Source organism: Pelophylax lessonae (assembly GCF_965119305.1).
Source record: "Pelophylax lessonae genome assembly, chromosome: 4".
NCBI lineage: Eukaryota > Metazoa > Chordata > Amphibia > Anura > Ranidae > Pelophylax > Pelophylax lessonae.
In genome coordinates, this window is record NC_138771.1 from 81802298 (window position 1) to 81817834 (window position 15537).

Consider the following 15537-nt stretch of genomic DNA (forward strand, 5'->3'; position numbering starts at 1 on the left):
TGCGGCCAGTTTGCCTTTAGTAAATCAACCCCACAGGGTTTAGTTTTTATATTGCAGCTATGGGCCTGTTTTTTTTTTTTTTTCAGCCATAACATTGTCATTTTATGACAGCAGTTTCCAAACAGTGGGCCACGAGCTGGATGTGGCCCTTTGTGTGTTTTTATCTGGCATTTTGGGGCACTGTTATTTCCACTGATAATGGGGCACTATTCCTCCTAGTGACACCAAACATGAGGCACTTTTCCATTCATTGACACCAAGAGGAGGACACTATTCCTCCCACTGACATCAATGATGACATACTTTTCCTCCCACTGATACTAAGAATGGCACATTATTCCTCCCACTGACACCAATGATGGGGCACTATTTCTCCTCCCGCTGAGCACAGGCGCTGTGTAATTTTACTCCCACTGACCACCAAGCCTAAGAAGTTGTCTGGCACTCAGGCATTTTCTTCTGCCACTTGCTACTGTCCAGCCCCCCCCCCCTAAAATCTATAGACTGTAAATTGGCCCTTTGTTTAAAAAGTTTGGAGACCGCTGATTTAAGATAAGGTATTGCATATGCTGTTTTTTGGGGACAAATTAGGCTTTTTATTTTTTTGGCAATATTGTCTTGCACAAATTATTATAGTTTTCTTTGTAATCTATAGATTAGTTAAAGCACCTCCAACACTACAGTAATTCAGAGCTAGGCACACCGTAACCCTTTGATCACCCCTGATGTTAACCCCTTCCCAGCCAGTGTCGTTAGTACAGTGACCGTGCATATTTTTTAGCACTGATCACTGTATTAGTGTCTAAAGTGTCAGTGTCCAATTTGTCTGCCACACTATCGAAGTCGCTGATCATCGTCATTACCAGTAAAAAGAATGAATTAAAATTCCACAAATATGTCCCATAGTTATTAGACACTTAAATTTTTTTGTGTAAATCCCAATACACTTATTGGGATTTTTCTTACCAGTAAATATTGACCTAAATTGATGAAGAAATTTGATATTTTTAATTTTTTTTTCAATTGGATATGTTTTTATTGTAATATGTAATTTTTATTTTATTTTTTTCAAAAAAAAATTTCGTTTTTTTCTTTATAGCGCAAAAAATAAATGCAGAGGTGATCAAATGCCACCAAATGAAAGCTCTATTTCTGGGGAAAAAAAGGACATACATTTTATTTGGGTACAATGTCGCACGCCTGCGTAATTGTTAGTCAAAGTAACACGGTGCCGTATAGCAAAACATGTCCTGGTCAGGAAGGGGGTAAATCTTCCAGAGCTGAAGTGGTTAAAGAACCCATGCTTCTCCTATTTTTTTTTTTTTAAATTAGGTTTCTGGTAAAACGTATGGCAGTTATTTGCAAATGGGGGGAAAAAATGTGACTTTATTAAAATTTGTGGTGTTTTTATTTTTTTTTTGATGTGCCAATAAAGAGATGACTTTTTTTTTTAAATCTGATACTTCCCTGTTTACGTCCAGTATTTATGGTACTGTCAAAGTCCATCATGCCTCCACTTTTTCTTTCTCTCATACATGTACATTAGGGCATAGGAACCCCCCTCTTTTTTAACATATAATCTGACACCTTAGAATTTGGAAGAGTTAATGAGGAGTAAGATAGGGATACATTATATTAAAAACATATATATTTTTTTTGCACAGGTCACACCTATCTACATATGATGTACTGTATTACTCAAAGCCACTTGCAAGTGTTTTAGCGGCTGCATTTTGACATGTAATACATAGAAATTCCCTGCTGTCACTTTTGTTAGCCGGTAATTGCCGCTATAGCAATGAAGGAGGATGAACATAGGGGGATTCACACTGGACAATGTGTTGAAAAAGTTTAGGGTGTGTCACCTAAGTTCAAGGTTTTTAGGTGGAAAAACTTCAAGGTGTAGGATTTGTGAGCTTTCTAATACTTCTGCCATCTTCACATGACATATTATATTATTTTGGTTTATTGACTTAAGACTGAGATGTATGTTTTTGATCAGTTGGCAGTGCGGTCCCATTTCACACCAAAGAACATAAAAACAGGAATGTATTTACAAAGGCCCAGACTTTCATGGGTTCTCCAAATCCTTTGGACTCCACTGCTCCAAGGATCAAAAGAGGAAAAGAGAAAGAAGTTCCAAAATTAAAACGTCCAACTGCGCTGAAAAAGGCAAGTGTGTTTAGTTTGAATGTTAGTAGCATTTCTGCACCACTTCTCCAGGGCTCTGAGTTTCTCCCTAGTTAGGATGCTTTTTGTGTGAAATTTTTATATGCTCTCATTGTAGATATGTTTTATTTTAGGCTTTGAAAAAAACAGTAAGAGCGTGGTAGTGTTCTTTATAAGAGCCATCCAGGCTCCAGCTTTTATTTTCATTACCTGGTTAGGAAATAAAGTTAAAGTGGTAGCAAACTCTGCTTTGCAAAATTTTACCTACAGCTAAGCTCATAATAAAGCTTAGGTAAAATGAATATCTCCTAAACATGCATAGTTTAGAGGAGATTCACATTTTTTTGCAGTAGGTGACGTCACCAGCACATGTGTACTGCACTCTGAAAGGACGCCATAATGAGAGTGCCGTTCTTCCAAGCGCTGGACCGCAATCGTAGAATGCGTGGGAGTGACCTAATCATGGCTTGGCCTTTCAAATGGCCAGAGTCTGCGAACCCAGAAGGAAAGCTGGGTGAAGATGGAAGCCCTGTCAGCGGAGACATCGTGCCGCTGGAGGGCTTCGTTTTACATACTAGCACATTGTCACTGCTGTGCAGTGGGGCCGGAATTAAAAAAAAAAAAAAAAAAAATGTATTTAGGATATACAGCACCACCGCTTTAAGGAATTCATTTCCTCTGGGTTCAAAAAAATTATGTGCTGGAAATCTTTATTTCTTTTTACTTCGACGGACACAGCGCTCCATAAATTATAACTAGTGGGTTTTATTGCCTCCTCCAGGAGTAGGCAGAACAAAAAACACCTGGCTACGCCCATAGCCGTCCTCAGCTGGTATATAACCCCCCTCTCTGCTCTAGGTAATCAGTTTTAATCTAAGGACCTAGGCTCCCGGGCTGGGATCTCTGGTCCTACCGACTTTCTCCTTCCTTACATCTTTTTGGTTTACAATCAACTTCTGGGCTGGGCAACAGGCTGGATAATCTAGATCCAGTGGTCCCCCCAGCCAGCGAGTGCATGCAGACCGCAGCTACGCAATAGGTCGAGCGCGACATAGATCATGGACAGAGGCTGGCCCGTGAGTAAAATGTCTTGCAGGGTCGCATACGACTGGGCTTGGATCTGAGTCGCAGTGGTCCCTTGGCCGACAGCTACCCTACTTCTGTGGTGAGGAGCTCTTTCTGGACCCGCACCATGGAAGGGTGTGCACAGTCCCCTCTATCCCCCTTTTCTTTGGGGTAGACGCAGGTAACCTCCAGGGACGGTCGGGCCTCCCTACAGGCTCTCTCCTCCCATCCTTAAAACCCTCACTGAGCTGGGCTTCCCCCTACTCCTTTTCCCCCCTGTCTGGACCTGGGGTCTGGTGTGGGTCCCAGGGCAGAGGATGCAGCAGAGACCCATGAGGTCCCCCCCCCCCCCGCCCGCTATCCCCACTCTGTAATGGTCCTGGGATAGTGTGTGTCCTGCCCTGGTAGTCTGGAGGGGTCCCAGTGTAGGAGACCCCTAGGTGCATGCCCTGCTGTTTGCAGTGAGTATAGTGCAGGTGGGTCCCAGTGCAGAGACCAGTGCAGACTCCAGAGCAGAGAAATGTGTGTCCTACCTTTTGGGGGGGTTCCCCTTGCAGAGGGTGCAGGAAAGATCCTGGAAGTATGCTTCTGTGTAGCTGATGGGGGCCATTTTCCCTTAGTCTAGCTGGTCTCCAGTTGGCGGCCATGTTTGTGTGGCCGAATGATGTCATGGAAGCCATTTTCCTTTAGTTTAGCTCAGTGGTTCTCAACTCTGGTCCTCAGGACCTACTAACAGGACAGATTTTAAGTATCACCTTGGGGAGATGCAGACTAGAATACGGCAATCACTGAGCTGCAAAATATATCACCTGTGATGTATTTCAGTTATCTTGCAAACCTGGCTTGTTAGTGGGTCCTGAGGCCGGAGTTGAGAACCAATGGTCAAGCTGGTCTCTAATTGGCGGCCATGTTTGTGTAGCGGATGGTGTCACGGGGATGCTGGAGGACTGAGGCCTTGTGGAGATGCCGAAGCTCCTCCTCTTCCTGTGCCCGGAACATAATAACAAAGATAAGCGTCCATGATGATGCTGGGTTCGAATTCTCGTCACTCCTCCGGTCTGTAAAGTGAGTCTTTGGGTGTCCCTGTTATCTCTCTCTGCTGATAGGTACCCTGAGCCTTGGGGGGATTCTTTAGTGGTGCCAAAACGATTGTTTTTGTACTGCAAGGTCTTCCTTTCCTTATGGAACCTCGGCAGCATTTTTACTATGGCTGGTTTGGCATTGCAGCCAGTCTTTGCCTCAGCCCTGGTGTCTCAGACCCTAACTGAAGGGGCCAAACTTTTGCGCCAGGGCCTGGAGGGTGAGCAGGTCCCTGCTGCTTATGTTGATTTAGCGGACCGGTTGGTCCATGGGCTGCAGTTTATTTGTGATGCAGCTTTGGATACAGCTCCTGTGCTGTCCAAACTTTGTGTCAGTGGTGGTGATTAGGCTTAATAATTGGTCCGCAGACCAAGCCTCTAAGAAAGCTCTCGTTTATCTGCCCTTTCAAGGCGGTCGCCTGTTTGGGGCTACCCTGGCTGGTAAATACTTTGGCATCTGCGGATGCTTCTTTTGGCCGCATAAGTTTTGCAGGCTGCTGTTTTAAGAGGGGCTGTTCCCTCTCTTGAGGAGTGTTTTTCTTTAAACCTTTATTTTTCAGACAGGGCTCCTGTGACCCGGTTAAGGCTCCTGTGTCCTGGCTAAGGGCACTTATATTTAGCCTTGAGTTATTTTCCCCACCCCTCATTTTTGCCGTTTGGCACTGCTTTTGGACGTCCCACTAGTTATGATTTATGGATCGCTGTGTCTGTCGAACTAAAGAGAAAATTGGATTTTTGTACTTACCCTAAAATCCATTTCTCTGAGTACATCGACAGACACAGCACCCACCCCTCTATGGAGTTCTGATACTTATAATACTGCTTGCTACTAAACTCATTACCTAGAGCAGAGAGGAAGGGGTTATACCAGCTAAAGGCCGGCCCATGGGTGTAGCCAGGTGTTATTGTTCTGCCTAGTCCTACTCCTGAAGGAGGCAATATAACCTACTAGTTATGATTTATGGAGTGCTGTGTCCATCAATGAACTCAGAGAAATGGATTTTACGGTAAGTACAAAAATCCCATTTTCTGTAGAATACCTAAAACAAATGGAAAAAGCGCCAAAAGTGCAGACTGTATGAATTGTTTAATGTGAAATAAAAATGCCAATTGGCAACTCGCATAGCAAGGTAAAGAGAAGACTCATCGAATAAAAGTTAGTGCGGGACGAGGAGTTGGAAAGAACGCCAGGGTCCACTATCTCACCACAAGCTGCACTAGAAAGCTGGCCAGACACTTCCAAGATGGTGCTGGAGGGCACATAGAATATATATAAATACCTCTTATTTGATTAGCCTTCTTGCTATGCGAGTTTCCAATTGACATTTGTATTTGATCTTAAACGATTTACACAGTCTGCACTTAGAGGCACCTTTTCCATTTGTTTTATGTGTTCTATAGAGACCGTCTGCTTCTACTTATTAGAAGAGCTGCCCTGGTGCATGGCAAAAAACAAAATTGGGGATAGATTAAATAGTATAGATGAAAATGCCAGTGTCCATACCACATTGGCGGTGTCCTGCTATTTAACCAAAATGGCATATAAGAAAAAAATCTGTTGTACTGAGGAAAAAATAAAGTATAAGAACAGGTGTGCTGCTGGGAGGTCTACAACCTACACCTATAGATGAACTGCAGCACTCACCAACACAAGTACTCAAGGGCTTGCAAAAAGAAATACGTGTACTGAGGAAAGAGTCCGCTCCCTGACAACCAAGCGGTTATTGAAGCAGATACATGATTTGCTGGTAATTAAACATCTATTTTATTTCACAATCAAAATGCTAAAACTGTGATCAAAAGTGTGCCACATGCACTCAAACAGGTACCCATGCCCACCCATAAAATGTATGTCACTATAGAACGTCCAGACCGTGGAGGGCTAAGATAGCTGTGAAACTATACAAAATATAATGCAGCCAAGCGACAAGCGCTAGGGAAAAACCTGTCACAGAATGAGTAAGCCCCAAAGCTAATTTGGACAATTGCTGTATCTTCCAACATATGGAACTCGATTTCTTTGAAGTGCACTTCTAAGACTGTAAAATGGGAATGTATCCCTTTTAAACGTTTTGCAAATAAGTATTCCTGGTGGTAGCACAAAGGTCACTCCAAGTGGATAATGGAAGCGAGTTTGCTTACCCCAGCCAATGAATCCATCTGCGATAGTGCTGGTAATAAACTGTTGAATCAATTCAAAAGAGTCTTCAACCAAAATCGCAATAGAACAAACGTCCTGTGCTTGTCTGGCCCAGGTTTCTCTCATCAGAGAGTTCCCCATGTCTCTCTGGTATCCGGGTTGCTTCCGGATGTCACGCTATGCGTGTTTTCCTTCGGTTCCTTGTGAGCTGCTCCTCCAAGGGTCAGTGTGCAGCTGGTCCAAGATGTAGCTGTGACGTCTACGCTTCGCTACGTCATGCGTAGCTTCGTCAGGATGACGCTTCCCCCCATCCTTGATTGTCTTAAATGAGGGGGGCCGTCCCTATTGCAATTTTCAAGGTGACAGTACATGTTCCAGAGTAACTCTGTATAGCTGTCCTTCTAACATACCAATATTGGCTAATTGTTGCCACCCCCAACAGGTAGGATCCCTGGTGCATGACCTCCTTGACTAAATAATTTCACTATCTATTGAGGTTTTATGGATTTATATGAACTATTGTTTCTTTTACATGGTTTTTTAAACCTGTCGGCGCCTACAATTTCTCTATATTTACAAATCCCTTATTTCTGTATTGTCTATTGAGAAACACATTTTGATGGTAGGAAACTCAGGGTTATACAGGATAAATGGAAGCTAGACATGTCGAAAACTGAAGGCCCTCCCGCTCACACCTGTTCAGTTTTCCCTAGTGTTCTCATGAAAGTTTGTCTCCTTCAATTCTTCTCTGTTTTTCATTTGAATTGGAAGATTTTTCTAGTATCAAAAGCTACTGGTAGTTTCATGTTGAAATCATGGAAGTCTGTCCAGTTAGCCAATGAGCGTCGATTTTTCTAGTTCATTTAGTATACTGGGGTTCTCTCTGCAATGATCCTGCAGTTGGCAGTGACTGCCCACCTATGTTCCAGTTAACGCAGAACTTCCTTTTCAGGTTAGACCAGTTTATCAGGGAATTCTATGTCATGTTGTCAGAACCAGAGCTGTAGCCATTTCTCCTGTTTCAGGCTCTAAAGACTCCCTTCTTGTGTGGACGTTACAGTTCCGGCTGTCTCTGACAAAGCTCATTTATGAAGATGATTTTCAGTGCATCCGGAAAGTATTCACGTAGCTTCACTTTTTCTACATTTTATGTTGCAGCCTTTTTCCAAAATGGAATAAATTCATTATTTTCCTCACAATTCTACAAACTATACCCCATAATGACAACGTGATAGAAGTTTGAAATCTTTGCAAATTTATTAAAAATGGAAAAAAATCACATGTACATGAGTATTCACAGCCTTTGCCATGACATTTAAAATTGAGCTCCGCTACATCCTGTATCTACTGATTTTCCTTGAGATTTTTCTACAACTTGATTGGGGTCCACCTGTGGTAAATTCAGTTGATTGGACATGATTTGGAAAGGCACACACCTGTCTATATAAGGTCCCACAGTTAACAGTGCATGTGAGCGCACAAACCAAGCCATGAAGTCCAAGGACTGTTCTGTAGACCTCTGAGACAGGATTGTACCGAGGCACAGATCTGGGGAAGGGTACAGAAAAATGTATGCAGCATTGAAGGTCCCAATGAGCACAGTGACCTCCATCATTCGTAAATGGTAGAAGGTTGGAACTACTAGGACTCTGCTTAGAGCGGGCCACCTGGCCAAACTGAGCAATTGGGGGAGAAGGGCCTTAGTCAGGGAGGTGACCTTGAACCTGATGGTCACTTTGACAGCTCCAGTGTTTCTCTGTGGAGAGAGGAAAACCTTGCAGAAGAACCATCATCTATGCAGCACTCCACCTATCAGGCCTGTATGGTAGAGTGGCCAGATGGAAGTCACTCCTCTGTAAAAGGCACATGACAGCCTGCCTGGAGTTTGCCAAAAGACACCTGAAGGACTCTCAGACCACGAGAAACAAAATTCTCTCGTCTGATGAAACAAATCTTGTACTCTTTTCCCTGATTGGGAAGCGTCATGCCTGGAAGAAACCAGGTACCGCTCATCTGGCCAATACCATCCCTACAGTGAAGCATGATGGCAGCATCATGCTGTGGGGAGCTTTTTCAGCAGCAGGAACTGGGAGACTGGTCCGGATCGATTGTAAAGATTAATGTAGCAATGCACAGAGACATCCTTGATGAAATCAAGCTCCAGAGCACTCTGGACCTCAGACTGGGTCGAAGGTTCATCTTCCAACAATGACAATGACCATAAGCACACAGCCAAGATAACAAAGCCCAGACTTGAACCTGATTGAACATCTCTGGAGAGATCTGAAAATTGGCTGTGCACCGACACTCCCATCCAACCTGATGGAGCTTGAGAGGTCCTACAAAGAAGAATGGGAGAAACTGCTCAAAAATACTCAATAAGACTTAAGGCAGCATTTGATGCCAAAGGTGCTTCAAGTACTGAGCAAAGGCCCTGAATAGTTATGTACATGTTTTTTTTTTTTTCTTTTTTCATTTCTAATAAATTTGCAAACATTTCAAACAAACTTCTTTTCATGTTGTTGTTATGGGGTATTGTTTGTAGAATTTTGAGGAAAATAGTTAATTTGATCAATTTTGGAATAAGGCTGTAACATAACAAAATGTGGAAAAAGTGAAGTGCTGTAAATGCTTTCCGGATGCACTGTATATCTCTCCTTTTTTTCTGCTCTTAGTTATGCCTTCATTTTATTATTCATTTTGGAATTGACATTGAAATGTGCCATTGTGTGGGTTTTTTTTATGCTGACTGCTGTGGTGAGTATACAGACTGCCATTTCAAATCTCTCACCTTCTGCTGCTACTCTCCATTTTTCATGATGCAGCACTTGGAGTGCAGGATGTGTGTTCATGCATTGGGGAGTGTGCATGGCAGAGAGCAATAAACTGCTTCTTCATGCACTTTCCTGTCGGCTTAAATTTTATTTATTTTTTTTCCCGTCATTTAGCACTTCAGGAACCTGTTTTAAAGGGCCATAACGCTACGTTTAGCTCCCTACCTCATAGTGGTTCTGTGCCTGCTAGTGTAATTTTTTTCTGTCTGTTCCTGTCAGTTATGTTTTCCTATGTCTTTCACCACAATGCAGCTCTAGAGGCTACGGCCCAAATTTTTATAGGCTTTTTTTATATTGCTGTGCTGTAACCTTGTCTGTTACTTTATTGATGTCTATATTCTCTGTTCATGTTATATCCATTTCTACTAATGGATATAATTTAACCTGTATGGTATGTTAGGTCATACCGTCATGTTCTGCTGCATACCTTTAATAATGTAAAGGGCTGTAATGTTAATGCAACAGACACGATCCATGCACCTACACTGCGTCTTCATGCAGTTCCTGCCTTCTTGATCCCCTGTGAAGTGTTTTCTACATTCAGCAGTTTGGACAGCTGATTTAAAGACACAGCATTTTGGCAGGAGTTAGTTGGGGTGATTTGCTAAAACTGGAGAGTGCAAAGTCTTTTGCATCTGTGCATGGTAGCCAATCGGCTTCTAACTTCAACTTGTTTAACCACTTCCCCCCTTCATGCAGGCCATTTTTTGCAATACGGCACTGGGTTGCTTTAACTGACAATTGCACGGTCGTGCAGAACTGTACCCAATAAAAATGTATGCCTCTCCCCCCCCCCCCCCATAAATAGAGCTTTCTTTTGGTGGCATTTGATCACCTCCTGTGGTTTTTATTTTTTGCACTATAAACAAAGAACGACTATTTAAAAAAAATATATATATATATTTTTTAATTTCTGCTCTAAAACGCATCCAATAAAAAAATGTAAAAAAATCTAATTTCTTCATCAGTTTAAGCCAATATGTATTCTGCTACATATAATTAAATAAAATCCCAATAAGCTTATATTGATTGGTTTGCGCAAAAGTTACAGTTCCTACAAACTGTGATCAGTGCTAAAAATATGCACCATCACTGTACCAATGACACTGGCAGGGAAGGGGTTAACAGGGCGATCAAAGGGTTAAATGTGTGCCTAGGTAGTTATTACGAACTGTGGGGGAGGTGCTTTTACTACTTGAAGACATGGATCGGTGTTCCTGCTTCTTAAGAACACAGGATCCATGTCTTCTGTATTCCCAGAATGACAGTCGGCCTTGTTTACATTGGCAGACTGTCATTTTGTCAGAGGACCGAACAATCGGCGGGTCCCAAGGACGCGCTGATTGGCTCTCGCTGTGTAATAACACAGCGCGAGCGAGCATGTGGATTTGCGCCTAAAACCCGGAAGTGCAGAATCCGGTGTATATGCGTAAATCTGCTATGGGGCGGTCGTAAAGCGGTTAATTAAGCTTTGGCAAAAAAAAAAAAAATCCTGAAAGCTGATTGTTTTCTATGCAGGGCTGCACCAGATTTTGCACTCTCCGTTGTTAGTAAATCAACCCCACTCTGTACACCTTTGCCTGCAATGACAGTGGTCACAATGAATAGATTGGTATTCCTTCTGGTACTTTCAATGCTCTGGTCTGATGAGGATGTGAGAAGTTTTTTCCCTAAAGATACTACATTCTTCTGTATTTTTTGAATTATGTCTGACACCAAAGAGCGGTACGTTGGCTCTGGTTTTGCGGGCGACCCAGCCAATCCGGACCAAATTTGCAATAGTTGCAAGGTTAAACTGGTGCAGGGAAGGATTTTGCTTTCTGTGCTTCTCAGATTTTAGTCTGATCCACCTAAGCCAGAAGGCATTTCTGCTCCACCTGTCCGCCAGGGCTGAACATACCCAATGCCACCTTCCCCTCAGGAATCTGAGGCAGAAATGGCTTATGTTTCTGAGTCTGTTGGGGATTCCCCATAGGATTCTTTGCCAAAAAGCGGAGTTTCCCTTTCTGGGGGAAGAGATTAAACCAGCTGCAGGTAACGGTTTCCTTTCTATTCAAGGCTTTATGTTTCTCTTTAGAATTGGAGGATTAACCTGTTTTTCCCCCCTAACACTGTGTTTGGGCTCGGTTTCCCTAGACCCAAACATTCCACCAAGGTGTTCCTCCTTCATCCCCATCTTTTCTACCAAGGTGTTTCCTCTTCATCCACTATTTGATGATTGTGTCTACGAATATCAGAAACCGCCACTGCTAACTTTTATAGGTCTCCTTTTTCCAAAATGCTCTGGGCTTGTCCTATGGCAGGGGTTTCCAAACTATGGCCCTCCATTGTTTAGGAACTACAATTCCCATCATGCCTAGTCATATCTGTGAATGTCAGAGTTTTACAATGCCTCATGGGACGTGTAGTTTCCCAACAGCTGGAGGGCCGTAGTTTGGGGATACCTGTCATATGCTGTACACAGTTTACATGCAGATCCATAAATTCCTTCATGCCCTGATAGGCTGCTTGTCCAGTTCCTGTTACTTAACTTGTATGCACATTGGGTGTTCTACAGAACCTGCTCCCATCATTTTACGTGCACACCTTTGTTCACAATCACCTATTTCAACCTAGAAAGGCTGCTGTCCTTCACTGGATGTCACCTCCGCATCCTTTTTTTTCCAAGTGGATAAAGCTTTTAGATGACTCACTGTCCTTTAAAAAAAAAAAAAAAAGAAAATGGTATATGCAAATTGCCCAGGGTAACATGATAAAAATCTGGACTCCATGGGGGAGATATACTAAAGCTGGTGCAATTGTGCATAGTAACCAATCATCTTCTAACTTGGGTTGTTCAATTAAGCTTTAAAAATAAAACCTAGAAGCGGATTGGTTACTATGCACAGCTGCACCAGATTGTGTTTGCACCGGTTTTAGTAAATCCTCCCCTCATGGCTACACAAAACATTTTAATTCTACCTTTCCTTTTGATACAGTCTCTTGTGCTATATTAGTTTGCTAGCCTCCAGCCTGACTTTACCTCGCCTCTTCCTCTCAGTTGTGGCATAACATTTGTTAGAATGTCAGGAACTGGTAATTTGTCTAGAAAAACACTTCTTAAATTTGATTGAGCTTTTTTGAGAGGTCATAGGTTCTATATGTCATGCTAGTTCAATGCATGTTTAGTTGTAATACCGCAGCAATGGCGTTGGGTTCTTGTAGTAGAGTGATTGACATTCTAACAACTGTTTGTAACAATTACGTTTTCAGTAATTTTGTATTTGTCTGTAATGTACACTATTTTTCAATAATCTAAATTTGTGAAAAAAATATTAGAAGCACCCAGACAAACCATCCCTGACCTCTAAGCAGTTTTGGCACGCTGTCCCTTTACGGAGGATTTTATTAATAAATGGTCGACCCAACTGTGTCTCAAGTTTTAACTAGGTCTATAGAAGATGTTCTTTCCTTTAAGAATCCTACTGTTAAGAAATAGGAAGACATTTTTTGATGTATCTACTCCTTGGTGGGCTCTGCCCCCTGCACTCATTTCCCAGACTTTGATTAGTAAAGATTCCTAAGCTGGGACCTGACAGCTGCTGGCGCCAACTCAACTTTTTCTACATGTTGCTACCATGATGTTAGCCTAGTTTTGTCTTGGGTTCCCTTTCTTTTGTTATCCGGATACTCTGGCTTGAGTGTTGGTAAACAGAGCAATGGTGTAAGAAAGCCTTGTTACGCTTTCTCTTTGTGGGAGATAGTCGTTTCAGCTCTTTCATTGACAACATAATTTAAAGTTGAAATGGCGCAAAAGAGTACTCACTTACCCCAGCTACTCAAAGACAAGTATCAATAACGCTGGTCCACACCATCTTCTCTTCTAAAAAAAGTGTTCCTTTCATTGATCTAAGTTTGGTTCTAGTTGAGACTCACAGCTTGCACCCCATCAGACTCTGGGCTCTTAGTGTGTCTTGCAAGGAAGAGGTTTGAAGCCTGCATATACATCTACCTGTAGGTATTTTCCAACCAGTTCCAACAGAGGTGGGGGGATGCCTGATAGCTTTCATGGAAATCTGGGCCTTCCCCAATATACGTTTCAGGCAAAAGTATTCCTGCGCCAGGGGACATTGACTAAACTGGAGAATCAGAATCTGTATCCGTCTTCTCTGCGAAGCTGCATGTAACTGCTAGTATTAACGGTATACACCTTCAAAGCAGTCCTATTTACCCAATTCAACTCCAGAACTTTGTAACGGAATATTCTTATGGTGTGGAATAAATCTATTCTATTGTGGGACAAGATAATCTGGTTACATCCTTGAACCAAGATGTCAGCGGCAAGGTCTTTTTTTCCTTTACATTCGGGGATAGTCCCAATGGATCCCAGTCTTCTGGGTTAGGGCAGAGTTCTGAATCATTTGTCTATTCTGGGTGTTCATCTCAGAAAGAATGAGTGCTTTCGATTCCCATTCCTGGAGTTACAAGCAGTTTGTGATTGGGGTGAGTTTATGGGGGTTCTCCTCATTCCTTTTTGATGGATTGTGTTCCTTCTTTGGAAGTAGAACAACTTGGCCCTTCATTCCATTAATGGTCCGGTGTAAACACTGTCCAGTATATGTTTAAAATTCTCTAGCTAATCGTTTGCTGATTTATACTTCTGTAAGGATCCACAGTTGATCTTACGCAAAGATAGGGTTGTTTTGAGACCAAGGCTCTCCTTTTTGACCGAGAGATGGGGTTTTTTTTTTTCACCTTTTTATATAGATTATTGTGTTGTCTTTCCTGGCTCTCACACCGGTTCCCCAAGGAGATTTCTCTTCATTGCCTGGATGGGTTAAGGGCTGTCTGCTTTTAGCTCTCTGCCACTGCTTCTTTTAGGTAGACTGATTCCCTTTTTGTCATACCAGAAAAGACTGAAAAGGTCCTAAAAGACATTCTCTGGTTTCCAGATCCACTGTCTCTAGTGGATTTGACAGGTTGTTGTGTGGGCCTCTGTTACCAAATAAAATGCCCCATTTTTTACATTGAAGCCCCTTCCACTAGGACTGTACATTTTTTTTTTTTTTTTTTGTTCTTGGGCTCCTTGCCAACAGACCTCTGTTTTACGGAATTGTAAGACTGCCACCTCACCTTCTATACGTGTTGTATTCTACTGAAACCGTGTTCTCTCTCTGCCCCCAAGTGAAGAGGAAGAAAAGGGAGAGGAGATCAGCACTGTGCACGACTGTATCTATTCTCCCCTTTCTTCCCCTTCAAACAGCACCCGAGCAGCAGCAGGGGCCATTGGCCACTGTCAAATGCAGTGAGGAGGAAGTGGGGGGCGGGGCTAAGTCCCGCTCCATAGGCACCCAGTGCCTTCAAAGCAACCTGTTTGCTATGGGGACACATGAAGAAAAGGAGGAGCCATGATCACTACTGGGGAGGATCGGTGTCGCTCTGTGCAATACCACTGCACAGAGCAGGTGATTATAACATGTTTGTTATTTTATTTAAAAAAAAATTGACTTTAGTAACACTTGGATTTTGTAAGGTTGATGTGCTTGTCTCTGCAGATGATAATTTCGCTCAAAATGTTTTGGAGGCAGCTAATTAATATTCTTGGTTTCCTTCTTTTTAATCTTTTCTTGTTGGCCTAGTTTGACTTTGATTAATATGTCCAACCTTCAGTTCGGACTGCTTTTGGATGTCCCTAATCAAGCTATGTCCCTCAATTCACAATAGAGAATATAGGATTTTTTGTACTAGCTGTAAAATCCTTTTCTTGGATTTTATTAAGGGACACTGTTCTCTTTCCTAATATGTTATAATTTTTGGTTTATACTGCTTGTTACAACGGAGCAGGTGTGAGGAGGGAGGGGTTATATCCTCAAGAGCCTGGCCTCCAGTTTTTCTTATGTCTGGTGTCCCTTTCTCCTGTAGGCGGTAGTATAACCCCAGGTCTATTACCATCAATCTGTGTCACTTAATGGACTTTTATGAGTGCAAAAATCAGAGTAAACTGACTGGTAAATAACTATTTTAATGCAGATTATCCTAAAAGAAAGAGAAGAAAAGAAAGGACGTGTAACTGTGGATCAAAGTGTTTTGGGTTCAGATGAACAAAAGGATATTCCTTTAAGCTTTACTGATGATCAGTCAGAAGAGCTGGCATCTCAAGAAGGTAATACAAAGTTGTTGTTTTTTTTTTTTTTTAGATTGGTTTCAGATTCAGTTTTAAGGATGGGTTGCAAAAATAGCATGTTTATGTTGGCAATGCCTCACCAATTCT

The 15537-nt window shown here is 42.4% G+C and overlaps 1 protein-coding gene across 1 annotated transcript in view; it reads left to right on the forward strand.

The window, feature by feature from the left end:
* The window catches only part of SECISBP2L (SECIS binding protein 2 like), a 138952-nt gene that overhangs the window by 90469 nt on the left and 32946 nt on the right, over nt 1-15537 (forward strand). The window contains 2 exon segments of the mRNA XM_082253273.1: nt 2003-2172; nt 15297-15429. Coding sequence (XP_082109399.1) covers nt 2003-2172; nt 15297-15429 — 303 coding nt within the window.